The sequence below is a fragment of the Rhea pennata genome, chromosome 5 (genome assembly GCF_028389875.1).
Source record: "Rhea pennata isolate bPtePen1 chromosome 5, bPtePen1.pri, whole genome shotgun sequence".
Lineage (NCBI taxonomy): Eukaryota > Metazoa > Chordata > Aves > Rheiformes > Rheidae > Rhea > Rhea pennata.
Window position 1 is genome coordinate 11,510,039 of NC_084667.1, and position 19,801 is coordinate 11,529,839.

At 35.9% G+C, this 19,801-nt stretch overlaps 1 protein-coding gene across 7 annotated transcripts in view; it reads left to right on the top strand.

Moving 5' to 3' along the window:
* GPHN (gephyrin) overlaps window positions 1-19,801 on the top strand; it is a 300,320-nt gene that overhangs the window by 224,140 nt on the left and 56,379 nt on the right. For 4 of the 7 annotated variants that reach the window (XM_062575845.1, XM_062575851.1, XM_062575848.1 and 1 more), the window contains one exon: window positions 613-654. The exons of the other annotated variants lie outside the window; for them this stretch is intronic. In XM_062575845.1, the coding sequence (XP_062431829.1) occupies window positions 613-654 (42 nt within the window). The remainder of the gene's footprint in view (window positions 1-612; window positions 655-19,801) is intronic. 7 annotated transcript variants of the gene reach the window in all.

Here is a 19,801-nt window from a genome sequence, read left to right on the forward strand (position 1 = left end):
CCCTCAAGAATTGTAGCCCTTTGTATTAATGATGGACATGACACGCAGATTTCTGTTGGCCCATGTCTGGCCATTAGTATTTAGCCTTTGAAAGTTAGTCTGTTTTTTGGAGAAGTGAGATTAAAAAAAAAAAATGCATTATCAAAATGCTGGTTCTGAGCATCTAAAAACATGCAGGGAGGAATAGGGTCTTTAATGTGTTTTAACATTGTATTTTTTATACAAAATGCAACTAACAATGTTAAATGGAGGAGATTGGTTAGCTTCTTTCTAGAATACCCTATTATCCTAATTATCCTAAGGATATCCTGTTATCCTAAGGATACTTTTCTGGTCACAATGCCAATTTTCTAGAGGAATAAAGACTGATACTTCTTCAGATTAATCATTAGTTTTAACTGTTTTGTAAGGACAATACCTTTTTTCTTTTAAGAAGCTTCCACCTTAAAAAGCCTAAATTTGGAGATTCTGAAATAGCTGGTCTTGGAAACTTAATGAACCCCCTGCTACTATCTCAGTGCTGGAGCCACCTATACAGAAAACCTTCTGAGACCCTTACTGTGCCACCATTTCTTTTTTAACAGTGTTTTCTTTTCCCCACTGCACAAACAGGCTCGGCTCCCTTCGTGCTCATCCACCTATAGTGTTTCTGAGGTATACTTGCACGTGTTCTCTCGCACAGTTGACCTGCTCACCCATCACCCTTTTTTGATTTTATTTCTTTTTTTCATTTTTTGCATTGCACTGTGCACAAGTGGGGAAAAGCAGCTGTGGGGGAAAATTCTGCATGATTGCCCTGCAACCATGTTCAGCGTGGTTTTAAAATCACCATATTAATTTAGGACCACCATGATGTAAAGTCCAGCTAGGCACTTGCTACATAACATAGGAGCATAACTTATATAATGAAAACATTTTAATTTTCTCTTACATTAAAATGAGAATACTTCCATAATGGATTTACAGATGCCCAGATTGCAAGATGCTTCACCAGTCTGAGCTATTTTAACTCAATGGTATTATTGTAACAAGAAAGGCTCTGTAGAAGTAGCCATCACATTATGATTACTAATTACCTTGCTAGATACAGGATGCTTTATGGATATCTGAAGTTCATTATTATTTCCCAGAAATCTGACTTGGGTCACTATCTACCAAAAATGGATATACTGTTGTAAATTCTTCTGTATCACTTCATGATACTCTTCTATAATTTAAAGGTATAGTATCAGCTTAGCAAGACTTGAAAACAAAAGTACATGAAATTGTAATCAGAATGGAAAAAAGGAGATTATTTAAGATTGACTTTTCATAGCATGTTTTCAGGGTAAAGATGTTAAGATAAACTAGAATCCACAGCATCACAGGATAAAAAAAAATATATAAAATACTGCCAGACGAATGCCATGACCCACTGTGTAATGATCAGGCTTCAGCATAGTATTACAATTGATCAATGGATGAGTATGGAAAAGATGAATTTGAGGTTTTCTGTAATATTAAATCAGTCTATCTGGAGCATATGGAGTTGGTTCAGTCTGTATTTTAAAAGATTCTCTTAAAGTTGACAAGATCTCCTAAAAACTGTACAATTCATTCTGTCTCACTGTAGAACCATAGTGAGCAAAGTTCTAGATCTAATATTAAATTGAAAATTTTGCTCCGTGTGTATGAACTTGGTGCCCAGATGAAACTCAAGCTCAAAAAAATGTTACTTGTTAGTTTGATCCTTGGGAGGTACTGTCCGAGTTTTTTTTTTAAAAAAAAAAAACTCTGTAATTCATGTTAAAACAGATCTTATGTCTCACCATCTTTAAGATCAGAAACATGGCTCCGAAAAACACAGTACTTCATTACTGAAATGATATAATAGTTGATTATGACTGTGAATACGCACACACACATATATTCTTAATTTTGTGTTCTAATTTGGGCCACTGTAACTAGGTATTTTACAGATGTAAAGTAAATGATCTTGACCCAGTTAATGTGCAGCCTAGTTTTTTTTTTAGTAGTGTTTTGTCAGTCATTAATGGACTGTTTTGTTGACCATGCTCACAGTCACTCCCGCAGGCAACATGCTGATCCCTACTGGTCTCTAATTGCTACTTCATATATACCAATTTTGTTAAAAAATACCACTATTGAAAGTCCTGTAAAATACACGCATATGCCAGAAAGTGAAGGTAATACTGATCGAAAAGGAAGAGGTAAGACTTCAAATCTTAAAGGTATCGTTCTGGGCAAATGAGCTTTTAGGCAGTATCTTAAGCAACCAGGGTGAAGTGGGGAAGAAGTGAGACTCAACTGGTGTTATATGATGCTCTGCGTTTGCACATTCAACTCATTCAGATTAGTTTATGTTTACTCCTTCACATAAAAATGCTCTTCACTTTATTAATGAACTTAATACAAAATGCAAACATAAAGAGCTCACCTAATCCATCACTCTGTCTGTACAGCAGGATCAGCTGTGTGTGAGTAATATCTTACTGGTGTGTGTCTAATTTGTCCTCAAGAAACTTCAACCACTCAAGCAATCAATCCTAGCACTTCTTTATCCTTATTAGTCCAAAGGATTTTTTTCTAATATCAGAGTATGAACAGGCAAAAGATCTAAATAAAAAAGTTTTTAAGGACAAAGAGATGCTTACCAGATTTTCTGTCCAAGACAAATAATTGCTTCTGGCTCTACCAGAAGATAAGTTGTTTTAAAGATAATCAACTATTTGTCCTCAAAACATCTGCTATATATTCTGCAGTTTATTGTACCTCATTATTCTATGAAGGCCTCTCTGTTTTCATCATGGTTATCATCAAAACAACAATATAGAATAAATAATAGTACTATATTCATACACATGGAAAGACACAGAGCTAATACAAGGAGCAAGAAATTAAATTCAGTTATTACGGATGGGAGGCAGAGGCCATCTTCGTTTGACTTCAGAATTCTTCTGAATGATCTGTGTGAATTTATAAAATAGTTTTAGATTATCTGGCATCTCAGCTTAATGCCACTTTGTTTTCCACAGATCCCACTCTTAGAGATCTCATCAGCGTAAGCATATGAAGGCAATAAGCCAGCAAAAGGAGAGTTAGACTCTTCTTGCTTTGCCTGCAGCTCCAGCCGTTTGTCCTTTTTGCACTCTGGAGGGATCACTGTCTTGGAAAGGAGTGGAAGCCAGTGTGTTTCCTTAGCAGGTGGTCAGGTATTTATGGCTCTCCTGTTTAACCAGATTCCAAAAACTGTTTTGCCTTTTCCATAGCTATCGGCTTGTGGTACTGATTAGTGATCTTGGAACAGATAGAGTCTACCTCAACAGAAAAAGAAAATTGGAGTATTAAGGGTTTAGTAAACCCTGTCCACAAAGGAAGTCTCTGAGATTTGTTGCAAAAGGTCTGCTGAAGTATTAGGGTGTCAGTGTGAGAGTGTGCAAGCAATTTGTCCTTTATATTCTGTCCAAAGAGAAGATCTTTATATCTAAAGATGTGGATAACCTGGCTGTTTGGTGAGACAGATCATGTGATGTACGTTTTTCCCGCTGATCACTATTCCATGCTTTTGAAATAGACTGTGTGAGATCTAGACTGCCTTCTTTTAAACTGCAAACTGAAGGTATAAAAAAATACCAGTCATCAAATTGAACCTTCAGAGAATGCCAGGAATACACAGGCAGTAGAAATGGAATCAGTGTTGCAGGAATTCAGCTGAATGACAATGGTAGAACAAAACCAAAAGAAGAATATCACCCATTACAAGAAATTTCTGAAATCTGTTTTTCAGAAATAGTCAAGGTAGGTTCATCTTGAGAAAATTAATTATTATTTTGATTTGGGGGAAAAGCTTTGGAATTGGATGCATTGGCAATATTTGAACTAAAATTGCCAAAAAGGCAACTGACTGTAATATCAGAGAACTTTTTAAGCTGTTACATACAAGAGCTTTAACTAAAGAAGTGCTAAATCTTCCATTAGAAGGCAAACTTGGATCTGTATATTCACCATTGTGAAGAACTGGAGGTAGAGTTTGCTTCCTGCTTTCTTTCGTAAAAAACATCTTTGTAAAGTCCATTTTCCGTCTCAGAGTTTAATAATAAAGAAAAACAACTTTTCACCTGATCCTTTTGGTTCTCACCAGTTTCCAGAACTGTGGGCATGGTCAACTGAAGGTTGTTTGAGAAGAATGGGCAGAAAGTTTTTTAAAACTTCTATTTACCTTTAGTTATAGCAATGTTTTTATAGTTTGTTGCCATTCATTATAGGGTAGTAGTACTATATATCTACCTGGAGAGTTTTCTTTAGAGCCCCACTCAGCACCTTAACAATTCCACTTGTCTAGAATGAGATAGATGCTCTGTCTGTTTGATTTAATTCAATTAAATAACAGCAAGTTTCCTTAAAAAGTGATTCCCTTGTGGCAAGAGAAGTAGGTCTTTAATGCTCTAAAATGGTAACATATAAATGGTAAAATATAAATTCACTTCCTCTTCAAACTTCGCAGTCTACAAAAAAGTTTTTCCTTCTTCTATGAAAATGAATTAGCTTCATGCCTGTAATTTTTATAAATGTTAGCAGAAGTATTAGAATGAACTTTCTAAGAGTGGAAATGTATTAATTAGCAATGATGCTGACTTAGCAGTTGTGCAGTACAGTATGTGTGTAATTCATATATAATCGACTCATTATCCAGTGTTACAAAGAATAGTAATCTTTTTAAAATAGCTGTAGTTCACTTAAGAAATTAATTATACCAGATTGACTTCACTTACATTTTATCTTTAAAATACTGTACAAAATTTAATATAGCCAATTGACCAACAGAGGAAAGTCTGAAGTCTGCTAATTTATAAAACTCCACTTAGGTATGCAATGACCCCATTTTTTATCTTCATTTGTATCTCAGAGTTTTTATTATCAGCATCAATCTCTCTTTCTTTCTCTGCCTTTCCTCCGGCTTCTGCATGTGCTATGCGTTTGGCTGAAAGCGTAATGAAGGAAACCTATTGATCTGCTTGTTGCAAGTATAGTGGCAGATGAATGTTCATCACAGTGCTATCCTCTGCTTTCCAAAAAAACAGAAAATAAAATGTGAGCATGAAAAATCAGTTGCAAAGAGGGAGACACTCAAGTGTACAGCATGTCATCTGTTTTATTTAGGTTCATTAATAGGTTAGCGCATGGTGTCTTGCGTTGTGAGAGATCTGCAAATTTTTCTGTTAGTTTTCTCTCCTAGAAAGTAAATTATTTCCATAAACATAGTTTGGGAATACATACTGGCTGCATACTGATTAGCTGGATTTGATTGTATACTTAGATTTCTTAATAAAATGCTATAGATTATGATTATAATCTTATCTGATAATGCAGGGATAGGGGGGCCAGTATCAGGAATTAAGTGTTCAGAGAACTAGAGGAAATACTGTTCCCTGCAACAGGCAGTTGATCTGTTGAATTCATGACTTTAGAAGCTCATTCAGTCAGAGACTGCAGGAAGATTTGTAAGTGCTCCAGATTAAAGTACAATTATCGGTAGTATACGTTACACAATGTTGTAAATAACTGAATCGAACTCATTCTTTAAAACTTAAGCAAGGTAAGAGATTGTTCCTCCTTCTAATCAGGCTAGTTGGAAAAGAACACAATGCTACAGTACTGAGAATTGCAAGTCTGACTTTCAGGCATTTGCCACCAGCATAGACTCCAGAATTCAATTTTAGTTACCTCCTCTTAAATTCCAGGACATTTACACTACACTGCGCAACTGGTTTGCGTATGTGTGGACCACTTACATCTCAAAGGCAGAGGGGACTACTTTTGATATTCAGACTCAAGAGAATCCTCTATGTGTGCACAGTAAGTCCAACATTTTGAATTTGTTGCATTTCTGCAATTTCTGCATCTAGGGCTTACAGAAGGCTTTGCTGGCTCTCCTGCGCTAAGAAGGTATACCAGCTTTCTGAAACCTGGTTTAGGGGGTTTTACTGTGACAACCCCTTACACTTTCTAGTTCTTTTTTTGAATTGTGTATTTTTTCCTTTTTTCCATAAATATCTCCCCCTATATTACTAAGAAGTGGACCAATTAATGCAATTTTTACAGGTAGTTTCTTCTGATATTATAAATTAAAACTTTCCAGCAGCAGTTTGCCAGATATTAAGTTTAGAAGAATGAATTCAACAGTGATAATTGTTAGTGCAACTGGTAGATAACTGAAAAATTTCAATCTTCAGTTAATTATTAGGCACTACAGAATGCTTTGGTATCAGTATTGTTTTTCTAATTATGCAAATATTTTAATATAAATGAAAATCCTAAGTGAATATCCACATACAATATCTGAAACTTGAGTTGCATGTTGTTAAAATTATGTTTCTAGCACTGTATTAGAGTAATAACTATAAAATTATGAAAGTAATTTAAATAGATCTGATATAGCAAGGGTGGTCTTTATATTTGCAGTATAAAGTAAGCAGAGTAAGTAACCCATAGTGAGTAAATTATGGTGTTTTCTTATTGGGCAGATTAACAAAAAATGGCTATTTTTGTACTCAGCTTTTATGGCCCAAATCTATACATTATTTTAAGTATATTATATGCAAACAAAGTTTATATTTTGTTACATAAAGTAACTTTCTCCTGTGTAATATAAATGCATCTCATAGATAGGGAAAGCACAAACAAAATGAGTCACACTTAGATAGGGAAAGCACACACAACATCAGGATTTTCTTTTTCTTTGCATTTTCTGTTTTAAAAACTTTTCCTCTATATGACTCTCTGGGGATGTTTTTTGCAATATGAAGAATTTCTATACCAGAAAAATGGTCATGATATTCAACAGTTTTACAGTCTCAGGGTGACATAATTTAAGGGCAGAAGTGTTTTAGGGGGCCATGGCCAAGAAGAGCATCTTTAATATTTATTAATTATTTTCACTAACATAAGATCATTGTCATTGCATAAAAAAAATATTCTTTGGCAATTAAAGGTATAACTGGGCTTAGGACACAAGAGCTTTGGGCTCAGCTACTTGGAAATTCCCATTTAAAGAATTACGTTTTTTTCTATTGCATTTTGCTTTGCTAATACTAGTACTGTCCTCTGGCTTAAGAAAAAACAAATGAATTAAAATCCTAACTTTCACAGAACTACAGTTTCCTGAGTGCATATTAAAATGCAGAACTATGAAAAGTCAGTGGTCCAGTGTCCTAATCCAGAGAAAATAGCTTTGATAGTTCTATCTTCATTCTCTTGATTCGGGTTAGTAGCTGTGCAAAAAATCCTCTGTAGCATTTTCTCTGCCTTACCAGAATAGAGAGAGATTTTTGCTGCAAGAACAGATGTTATATAAAGTCAGGCCTTCATGACAGTTCATGAATGAAAGTATGGCAAAACATCAAGTCACACTGGTAAAGAGATTACATCGGTGCAGTAATCTGATCAAGGTACACATGAATAACTTCAGTGAATGCTGTCTTAGATACCTAAAATAAAATTCACTTTAAAAAATTAAAAAATCTGTTACTATATTTGTATTTGAACTTTTTTATATAATTTATCTTTGTTTACCAACTGCTGAATCCTAAATTACATCTATCAGCAGTTCATATCCTGAAAATAGAAGGAAAATTTTACATAGTCCTGCTGCTTCTCTGCTCATAGTCCTACCTTGTGACTTCTGTCAAATTAAATTATCCTGCCATGTAAATGTTTTGCCCTTGTTCTTTTGTTCTCTACTAATAAACTCAGTCCAAGCACTAGGTTCATTTACATAGAACTATTTCACATTCAGAGAAGTGGTAAAAACTGGGTTTTAAAAGACATTTAATTTCCTGTTAAAAATTTTGGCTTAAACTCTATCTTTTCATCTTACCAAAATCATAATAGTTTTTGTTTATTTTTATTTTGGTGAAATGCTTACCAGCTCTTCATTTAGCAAGCAGAGAATAAATAAAATTCAAGTGTCTGTTAGAAAGGATAGGCACTAAGAAATTGAACAATAAAATCACAGATATATTCCAGAAAATGTTACGTAAGGTTCTGTATTTTAAAATCAAATAATTCAGAAGTAATTCTCCACCCTCCTTCAAATGAAACTCTAAAGTTCTTTGCTTTTTTTTTCAAGACAAGATATATCTTTATATTTCAATTTTAAATGCAAATTTTTCCCTTTCTTCTTGTGCTGTAAAAAAGTGAGACATTTCCTCCTGCCTTATGGTACAGATATGTAATCCGTTACGAATCAGTAATCTCTTATGCAACAAATTAGATCAAGTCAGAGAACTGTGAGTATCATTTTCCCTTTGCTTGGTTGTAGTTTAGGCTCGTGTCTGTAATGTGCTTTTGCGTTTCCCAGTGTCAGTCTCGTCACTGTTTGTTTGTGATTAGATCCATTTAAACAGTTTTTTCCCTTTTCCTATGCTGGGCCCCTTGCTCCATAATATACACCTATGAGATTTCCTTTCTAGCTAGCCACTATTATTCTTTTTTTTTTCATTCAGAAGCAAGCTGCACACCAGCATACAACATTTAATATTTATTTGCTTGGATTGTACTATGTAAACAGCTTCCTTGTGAAGCCAGATGTTGATCTGTAAACTGCTGCGCTTGTAATAGCAGTCAGCACAACTGCACTCTGCGGTCGGATCCCGGCAGCAGCCTGACGCTTCGGAACCGGCTTAAGTGACAGAAGCTGTGGAAGATGAGTCTAGAGTCCAAAATGCTAACAAGCAAACCAAAGTTGAGCTAACTTCAGTTGCATTGCTTTGGGGCTTTTGGCATAATCATTGATGTAAAATGCCATCAGGTGTCATCTATTTTACATGCTTCTCTAGTGGACAGGAACTGTTTTAACACACAGTAGTCAGATAAATATAAGAGCATCAGTTTCAGTTAGTCAGTTAGTCAGTGTGTTCCCATCAGTGTTCCTCCCATATTTCCTGTTTTCCGGTTTTAAAAATGCAGTTTTGTAACCTGGAAAAAAGTTTTAGCTAAGCCTAATTATCATATAGCTTTTCATTTAAGAGCTGGAGGGGGAAAAGGATTGTTCTTATTCACAGTATTTTCCATATGCCTTTTTATTTTACCAGTTTCCATGATTCAGTGCTGCTAGAAGCCCAACCACGTAGATGTTCAGTTCTCAGCCTGGGGTGCCGAGCACGCACTGCTCTGGGGAAGCTAGTGGTCGCCGTTGTGCCGGACCTTGCAATCTGCACTGCCAAATTCAAGACAGCCCTAAAGGAATCTTTCCTTTCCAGCCTTTGAGGCTTCTTTTGAGGTTCAAAGGAGAATCCTAAATGCAAATCCTCTTCCAGCATTTGTATTTCTGATTGCTTTCGAAACGAATTTCTAACTTATCTTCGACAGTGTAGTTCTCAGTGTGGCATTCTCTTGATTCCAGCCTCTCCTTTCCATAGCTTATGAACTCTCTGAAATAATTAAGTTATTCATCTATGATGATTCTGATTTTCACTTTAACAATTCTCTTTGGAGGAGAGCCTCCATGGCTCCATTTCTGTCTCTCTGGGTAACAGCTATTCATACAGTAAATTCCCAGGACTGGTGATTTGCTGCTCAGATGGATTCACAGACTGAAGCTTCATTTTCCTTGCAGTTGTTGCTCCCTAGTTGAATCTTAATTTTAAAAAGTTTTATTCATTTTTATATTTAAAAGGAAACAAGTTGAGATTTTGTCTGTTACGAGTACTGTATACATCAATGACTGTAATGGACACGTTACCTGTATTTACTAGTTTTTGCACTCCTACCTAAAAGGCCTTCAGATTTGCTGCTTCTGGCTCGATTGAAAAGTTTAAGAACTTTTAAGCAATATTCGTTTACCTGAATTCTTTTATATTAAGAATGTCATGTTGTTTTAAGTAGCAGTGAGGAATATGCTTTTTTCTAACACAAAAATACTTTGATTCTGTGTCACGTGTAACTCAAAAATTTAAATTTAAACACTGGGTAAATCTAATATTCATTAAGGACATTCATTAAATTATGCTGTCAACTTTAAAGTAATTAGTGGTTAGTTTTGCACCTGCTTTGACAGACATTCCTAGTGATCACACTAATCATTATTTTCTAGGTAGCAAACCTTCTTTTGGAAAAATTGTGAAAGGTTTACACTCACCACAGTTCTCAGCATTATTCACTCAGTATGCAGTATGGAAGCACATAATTTATTGAACACTGGCACAGGTAGAGGAGTCAGATAGAAAAGAAAAAGAAAAGGTTCTAACAATAGGAAAATATGCAAGTTCTCTCATTTCTGTTCTTGAAAGCCATGTTCTGCACTGGTGAGGTGCTTCTCGCACTTAACAGAGCAGCAAAGTTACCGACTTCGTATGTGGGTAACTTAGGAACGCGCTGTAGCGTACTTCAGCCGTAGAGGTTGTTTCCGGCACCAGAACTGATCAAGATTCAGTGGCCAAGGAGAAGGTTTAGATCTTCCTTGTTCTGCAAATGAGGAGGAGGCTACAGGGGAGAGGAGGAAAGGAGAAGCAAGTCATCCAGGAAGGAAGGGATAAATGCTAAAGGGCCATTGCTACTCAGTCCTGCTATCTCTTCATACAGACATTGAGTGATTTCCCTTGATTTACATACATTAATGACAAATCCGGAGATGTCTGCTAGGACCCATCTCATTCTATCTGAGCTCAGATTTCCTGCAATGTATTTCCCATTTATAGGCTCTGTATAAATTTATATACATATGTTTTGTGATACAGATTTTTAAAATCCTATAAAGAATTCAAGATATTATACATATATGGCTTTTGTAGTGCTTTTTAATTTTTTTGAAAGTCACAAAAGACAGTAGTTTTACAGCCTTAAACTATGTCTATGCCAGGAACATTTTATCAATGTAGAAAAATTAGACAGGCGATGTCCTCTGAGTAGGGACACAGTTCAATAAGGAAAGCTGTGATTTCTATTCATATAATAAAAACACTTATGCAAGTGAAATGAATGGCATCAGCAAAAAGAGAAGCTAGTTTATGCTGTGCTGTGTTTTCAGCTGCTTTGGAGCTGTGTCCATGCAGATTGTCTGATTGGATGACATGGGGAAAAATATGTTTTGTTCGTGCTCACATAATGAAAAGGTAATCCAGCCATTCACTTTAGAGTGCTAATAACTATTAAAATATCCAACCAAAACTGCTGGCAAAGGCCAGTGTAAGAAGCTGAAATTTAAATGTAAAAAAAGCTTTGAAAAATGCTTTGATCCCCTTTGTTAACTCATTTAGCCTGAAGATTTATTGGTCAGTTGATTGGTGGCTTTTAAAATTTATCATTGTTTTGGTTTAGCTGTTACTGTTTTTCACATGTTAATTTTTTTCGTAGCATAGAGATATGAGGAATGTCACCCCTGTAGTCAGCGTCAAGAATAGATTGTAAGCATGAAATTTAAGTCTTAGGCTTTCTTGGAGATTAAAAGTCTGATTCAAAATCCTTGGAAGGTCATAGGAAAGATGTTTGTTGTTTTATTCCCAGCTCAGAGGGCTTAGGAATGAAAATAACAAAAATAAAATGTTCCGGAGAGGTATATCTTCCTTCCCCACCAATGTTTATCTAGATATTGCCAATAACTTGGTAGTAACAAAACTGAATCACGTTTCCCAGTTATAGCACAAAGGTGAATGATGAATACAGCTATTCTTCTTTCACTTCAGGAATTGGGAGATGAGGTAGTTGTCTGCTGGGATGGAAAATGCTGCAGCAGAAAGGCTTGAATGGGTACCAAGGAAGACCATACTGCATCCTTTGTCTCCAAACAAGGTTGATGCAAACTTCATGTTTTATGCTGGACAAACCTCTTATGCCATTTTCAGGGCTACACACTCATTTTCTCTGTGTCCTTCTTGAGATGCCGATGGGATGATTTTCACATAGGCTGAACACTCCAAATGCAGTTGAAATAAATGGCAGCTCTAGGGGCTTTGCATTTGGACACAAATCTAGCTGGAGATGGGTCAAGTTAAACTTAATCTAGGTATCTCTAGGTCTTAGTTTCTCATTTGTGAAATAAAACTGTCCCTGTGCTTCACAAAGATATTACAGAAATGAATGTCTTTATGTGTAAGGACATTTGGTGTTGCAGAATTGAGTGCAACAGAGAAATCTGTAAAAACTAAGTTGTTCCCCATTCAGGACAGAGTTTGGATATCGTTTAGTAAGTAAAACATAAAATCAGTTTTCCAACAGAAGGAGTGAAAAGAAATAACCTCATCTAGTTGAAGCAGAAGCCCTACTGGAAAAAAAAAAAAAAAAAAAAAAAAAAAAAGATGAAATCAGAGATCGTCTCATAATGCCTACATTTCAAAGAAAAATAAGGGTGGTACAGATAACACTGATCTGATATTTCCTAACAGTTAAGTGTTTCACTTAACCTTATTAGTGTTACATGACTATATTTGGATGAAGAATTTATTTTAAAATTCATAAAACCTTTTGAAATGTAATTTCGAGGGTCCCACCATTGAGGAAAAGTAGTTTCCGTTTCTTGCAGTGTTAGGGGAATTTGTTTTTGATACTGCTTTTAAATTGACTGTTGCTGGGGTCAAGGAAGAAAAATGTGAAAATAGTTGAAATTTCATTTTAAAGCACAATACTTGTAATAGAGATGAAACATAAGATGTTAATCATAATAATGTATGCCAGGGGTCACAGTAATTTATTCTGTGCTTGAAGACAACAGTGTATATACATCAATTTTGTATTTTTAGTCCTTCTGAAAGACGGCAGCTTAAAAAGCATGTTGAATTGGAACAGACAAGGAGTTGGAAAGGTCTTAATACTGGTCAGGCAGGAAATAATTCAGACACCTAACACATACTCTGAAGGCCAGGTCATTCATCAGTCAGTTTGCCAGGTAGTGAGGCAGTATGAAAGTAAGACTGAATAGTAGCATAATAGCTACACAGTGTACAGAATTCTCAAAGCTCCACGGCAGGCTTTTCAAATGAAATAATCAAGCGAGAATATTTGACTTACTTTATCCAATGATTGTTGTTTAACAAATGCAGGAAATCTATCTAAGGAGCAATATTACACATGAAGATTAAATTACCGTAAATGACTGTTTTCCCATATGCCTGCTGCTAAACTCGTATTCAGCATAAAGCCAGCAGTTTAAACATGTAGAACACTTGTATGTATATGTTCACGCAGCAATTTGCACAGTTATTTAAATTCTTTCTCTTCTCACTGCTTTTAAACAAAGACTTGTTTAGCTTATGAGGTTTTTTAGTAACAGGTATGCGTGTGCCAGTACAGTCTACAGTAGTTAATATCATCACTGTTACCTGGAGAGAATAGAGGTCACAGTTTTCCAAACTATTCCCCTCTAAGGAATGCCCAAAATTGATGGGAAATGAGAGATGGAAGAGACCAGGAGCAAAGAGAAAGAATCACTATCCTATTGGTTAATTTTACATAGTTATTTCTAGTGGTAACATTTATTCTTTTAATAATGTGCAATGTGTTAGGCAAATAATTCCTATTTCTTTGGCAAAGAACAAGGGCAATAGGGGTCTCTTGTGCCACTTTTGGAAAGAAAATTCGTTAGGTCTGCCTTTATTTACACTATCTACTTCTCAAACTGAAGATTATTTCCAGGGCATTTAGGGCTTTTTAAAAATTTTCATTTAAACCTATAAAAGATCTTGTTCACAGCTAATAATACAAGTAGTAGAATTTTCCTAATGCAAAACAAAAATCTGACTATTCTTAGATTTTTAAAGTATTTTTTATTCTCTGATCAGTTATTCAAGTAAGATTATATCTAAATGAAATCTGATTAGATTCACTTGATTTAGTAAGATGCATTTATGTATGTTTGCTAAAATATATTTGAATGGCCTCAAGAAGGAATAAGGCTGCCCATTTCCTCTCCTCTTTCCAGCTCCCTTTTCCTTGTGGGTGAATTACTAAGTAGGGTCTGTAAGAGAGCGAGGGGAGTACATGACCAGGTTTCTGTCTACCTCTAGGAAGCCTCTCTGTGGCATTAGTAGCTCTGTCTACTTCGCTTTTGGAGAGGGTCTTTTAGAGGAGGAGGGTGTCTGTCGTGGGCGTGGAGGTGCGCCCCACAGCACCGCCGTCCGCCTGCAGGCCTGCCAACACCGTCCTAATTAACTGCACCGGCCGCAGGACGCCGCTTTGGGATTTCTTCTCTGAACAAAACCAGTATGGGCTCGAATGGGCCCTGTACCGCTCTTAGAGCATCACGGAAACGTGCTCCGCCTTTCCCGTGCTCTTCTGCATGCGGCGTGTTTGTACGCGCTCCCATGCTCAGGCTTAAGAAGACAAAACTCAGCTCGTGTCCTTTTTCTCATACGAGTGCAAGTGCTTCATAGAATTTCCTGGCGTGGGATTAAAAAGATCACTTCCTTTCTCTTGCATCTTCTTATTCTCAACTTTAGCTAGTTTGTAATAGCTGGTTTGCCTTCCCGTTAGCTTTCTGGCCTGGCCTTCTGGCCTCGCTGGTTCACTGTTTTGTCTCGCTTTCTTGTTTTAAAGCCTTTTGTATGTATCATGGTTCTCCCTGTTTTATCATTCAGTGAGGTGTTCAGCTTGCAATTTGGGTTGATGTATAAGGTTTTGATTGAACTCTTTTTTAATAATAAACATTTTTATTAGGGACAAGGCCAATTTTAGTTGAGAGGCTAGGAATAATCAGCATCTTTTTTGTTTCCCAGAAAACTGTCCTCTGCGCCTTTAATTTTGCTTTGTTCCAGATATTGAATACTATATTTTTTTATTCTGCTCTTGTAAAAGGAAGCAATTCAACCCTCGTGTCTCTATGGTACATTCATCCATCCACCTCAACAGTCCTGTTTGGACAGCAGTTAGGTTGAAGCATAATCTGGCCATAAAATCCCGTGTCTGTGTTCATTGTCTACTGGGAAATAATGATCAAAATTAAATGTATCTTCATGTGAAATATAGGTGGCCGGAAAAAAATCTCAGAAAAGATAAAACTCAGTAATATGTGCTTAAAGAAATAAAAGTATATTGTAGATTTGAAGATGATTTGTTTAGTATCCAGTCTAGTAAACATAACACTTATTAAGCAGCTAAAATCTGCTCCTAAACTATTTTTTATTTTGGGAAAGAAAGTCCGTAATTCTTAAGAATGTTTTTTGATATTTTTACTTTCAGTGCAGTTTTTCTCTTCTTTAGATATCCTTGAGCATAAAGAGTCTGCAATCATCATTTCTAATTATTGATAACTTAGAAATACATCAGATGAAGAAATACATCAGATGATAGGATTTACCTGACTAAACATAGACATGCACAGTGGAGACACCTACACCTGAGCTACCTGTGCAGACTGCACTTACAGTCAGTAGAGAAAACTGTACATCTTATGTACAATTCATTTTGTCCTAAAGTAAATGCCTACAGCAGGCCAGATAAATTGTGTCCTAAAAGTATTTATTTGTTCCCACTGACTCCAGGTGAGTAATTCCATGCATAGGATACTATATTATTCATATTTAAAGTGAGATGAATCCCACCAACAGTGCTACTCCTTTTAAAAATGTGCTGGTGTGTTTGCTCCTATAAAATTCCTTGAGTTCACTTTCCTCTCCCCTTAGAGGTGTTCTCAGTTTCAAAGTTAAAAAAAGGGGGGGGTGGGAGTGAGGGGCTCACTCTAGTTTTGGACTGAATTTTGTCCTAATTTAGATGGTGATTAAGCATACTCTTAAAACATATGCATCTCAGTGTAAGAGCACTCTTTTGAATGAATTCCTGAAATAGGAAGGCTGCATATTTTACTAGGATTATTTAATCCTCAAGTATTTCATTAAAAAGATTTTGAAGCTGGCAATTCTATACATACTTTTTATGTGAAATCATTTAAACAATCTTACTTTTATATTGTATAGTGCTTCAACCAAGCAATTACAATTTTCTTCATAATTCAGATTAGATTTAAAACAACTTTTTAAATGAAACTAGTGTGTTTCATTACGTTTTTTCAATCCTTTCCTAGTTTGGCTTATAGTAATAGGCCAAAGTTAATTAATCAGTATTTTTATAGTGTTACTACAAAGGTTTGAGACATTATTAATTATTCTTTAATTTTATTTTATATATTTAGATACAGATATTGATATCTATTGCATTGTTAGGGAAAAAAAGAATATTTTAGGCAGGAAAGACCATGTAAACTCCTACGCTAGAAATGGGAGCATATGTGGTTTTACATCTATTTAAAGCAGGCAAGTCTTCAGTGCTTGAGAGAGCATTCAAAAGGCATACACACTGAGTATATGGTATAGAACTCAGACTAATTACCAATGTAGAAAGGGAGTAACTAATATATAAATGATGAGTACAATTTGAAAAAAATAATTTAGCCATCACAGTATGTACTAAAGCTTGAGATATTTCTTGCCATTTAACTACTTTGTAGTATCAAATTATAAGAAGCATTTGTGTGAAGTATTAGGGGGCTCTACTGTAGTGCTAGTTGCTATATAATTTATCTGTTCTATCAGCACATGTGGAAAGAAGCAGCAACATTGTGCTTTCCCAGACCACACAGCGTAAATTGTCTTCACATTACTGCTGGAGTGCCAAGGAAAGGTGATATGAGTAAAACACTTCCTTACAGACAGTAACTTGTGATATGTGCAACACCTCATAAATAAATCTGGCATTTTTCAGACAGTGAGAGGAATATAGTTCTCAAACTGGTAACTGCTGCTATGCTTTGCATATCCTGCTTCCTTCATTACAGCTTGGCAAACCCATTCCCTTTCCTGTACCTTAGTCCTCTGTGTCGATATATGTGTTTGGGTTTCTGCTGGTGGTTCCACGTTCTGCATGCTGTCCTAAAAGTGGAGCAATATGCTCTCCCATAAAAGATCAAGATTATGGGCTAGCCTCCTACAGTCTCTGTGATCCTGAGAAATTGGTTCTTTCTGTTGGTGATAAATCATGTTTTGATGTCATTGTTCTGAATTGTTCTTCATGTTGTAAAATTGAGTTGAAATGTTCTCCCATAAGAGTTAGCTTTTCATATTGGGCTGGAAACTCTTCATCTTTGTGTAGCAATTTGTTTTATTATAACCAATGGCTTTTAATTGTACCTCCCATAATGAAGAGCTGACTTAATACTCTGTGCTAATCTTGTTATGACTTATAAAAGGTAAGTAATTTCTCTAACCATTCCTAAAGATCATGGTAAAATGTTAAAGGGTTCTTTTAATTTTCTTTTCTCTTTTTCACGTGAATTTTTCACTTTAAGCATGAGCTTTTCTTTGTGTCCTTTTCTGTTTTTCTTGTAAAGATTTCTTTTATGCACACTATTATTTGCAGCAAAACATATCATGTAGATTTAAATACATCCAATTTATTAGAGTCGGTGATTTCATTTTTCAGACCAATCATGATTGATTGATAGATGGAAATTGTCAGCAGGTCTCTTGATTTTACCATTCCCTTAGTTTGTTTTAAAGTGCTTTATTTCACATTCTGTTTAATGCTTCAGCCTATGGGAGACAGCTTACTCTGCATTTCAGCACAATGAAATTGTATCTTAAGGAACGTAAAATCCAGTTTCCTTAAAAAACAGTAACGTGAGTTGAATGCTTTGGGTTTGGTTACATTCTGCCTGTGCCTGAACTGCACAGGGGAATGGCACTGGATGATAGCGCAGTGTATCTACTACCGAGATACACTGTGAGCCAACAAGATGTGGACTGGACAAACGCTGAAGCTCTACCTTTCCTGGGAAAGGAGAGACAGCCACAGGTTATTGTTTCTGTAACAACCTGTGAGTGAGAAGAATTACAGTAAACAATATTACTGATCATTCGTCCCAATCAGTCGTGGTACTGTATGTGATGTAAAACGGAATCTTTACTTCGCAGTAGCTGTGAAAGGAAAACAGATTTTTTGTAAATGTCACAAAGTAGCACAATATGTAAAAAATAAAATATGAAAACAGGTGCCTGCAGCACAGAACTACGTTTATACAAAGCTCCATTGTAGCTAAAAGTGTATGTGTTAGAAAACTGGTGGGTTTTAATTGAAATTATATTTTAATGCAGTTTTGTTTTAAAAATAGCATTTAGGATATGAATATACAATTCATATTAAACAAATGCAAGTATTATATAATAACTAATTATGATGCCAGCTATGTTAAAACCTGGTTTGTATTCTGCAGCTGTGAGCATAGTTTGGGAAACAATCAAGTCTAGCTGATCAAGCCTTTTATTTCAATATCATGGATTCCTCTTCCACAGCTGCTTTTAAAATTTGTGGAAAGCAAATTATTTCCCATACTGCATATGTTGCCCTTCAGGTGAGTGATAAACTGTAAACTTCAGGCCTGTTGTAAGAAATCACAAAGAACATTTAACTTTGTCACTGAAGTCCTCTATGTGCACAGAATTAAAAAAGTGACCTCGGAGAGGCCGTGGGTGAAGCCAGCTGCCTTTTGTTACCATTGTCACTTGGACATTGTAAGAGCAAAATTTTGTCAGCACGTTTTTTATATTAGAAGATTTGATCTGCAAATCTCAGCTGCTCTGTTCATTATAAATCTCTTGTTTTTGTCCATACGCTAGCTCCACTATAGGTTGGAAGGGCTTAAAGATGAACTCAGGAGGAATAGAGGCTACAACTCGAGAGTAACTATTACTGCTCAAAGGAGCTGTTTTCCATTCGCAAACATTGCTTTGCGCTATGGGTTTGGGCTCCTTCTGTTCCTCCACTTTGTTGAAGACTCTCTCTTGACTTCCATTTTACTTCTTCAGCACTGTCTTTGTCTGCTAACATTTTTCCTCTTTCTCTAGTAGCTTTTATCTGTGTCCTTTGGATCACTTATTTTACTTAGTTTGTTTTAGTAGATTGTTTCTGGATGTTTGTGTTCTGTATTTTTTGTTTTTGCCTTTTTTTTCTTTAGGACTATGTTATCTCACTGAGTTTCAGTCCACAGTTTGCTAAATTGCGTGATTATTTTGCAGCAGGCTCATTCCTCGTTTTCTCTTCTCATACGGTTTTCAGTGAGAAATAAGAGAGCCTCTTCCATTTTAAACAATAGTCTATACACGTAGGCCCATGTCTCCTTTTGCATACACTGTCTTTTGGCTTGCCACATCCCATCCTGCTTCTCTCTTTCTCTCTGTGCCTCTCTCTCTGTGCCCCTCTCTCTTTTGTGCTTTCCTTCATGTCATTATACCATCTTTTGGTCCAGAATTGTCCTTTGGTAAATTATAGATAAGTATTTTGTTCTTCCAAAGAGAGTTTATGTCATGCCTTTGAAATCTGGAAAAACAACTCTGGGCCAAATTTGGGCATCATTAATATTTCATTTGAAGTTTTCTTGTATAGTATTTTTGGTGGGAAGGAGGGAGGTTTTGTTTTTCTTTTTTTTTTTAAACAACAGTTTTTTTCAGGGAAGGACACCATAACCCACTCTAAGTTGCAACATTACTTTCCATAAGTTATTCCATTACAATAAATAGACTGTGTTACGCTGTAGAATCCAATTTTTTATGTGAATATACATTTGGGGCAAGCTGCTGTGGAATGGAAGAAAGAGGTTTAGAAACTGGGACACAACTCGTCTCAGACTTCAGTGGCTGCTCTTTTGTGAAGACAGCCTTTGGGGAACTGAATGTGTATCATAACTGTCCGATCATACATATTTACTTCCTATGTATTTTTTCTGTAACTACAAATTCAAACTGAAATCTGAAAGAGAATCCGGATTCATTCCTCCACTTTCTCAGCAGAGACAAATGTTCTGCAAGGGAAATTACACCTTCAA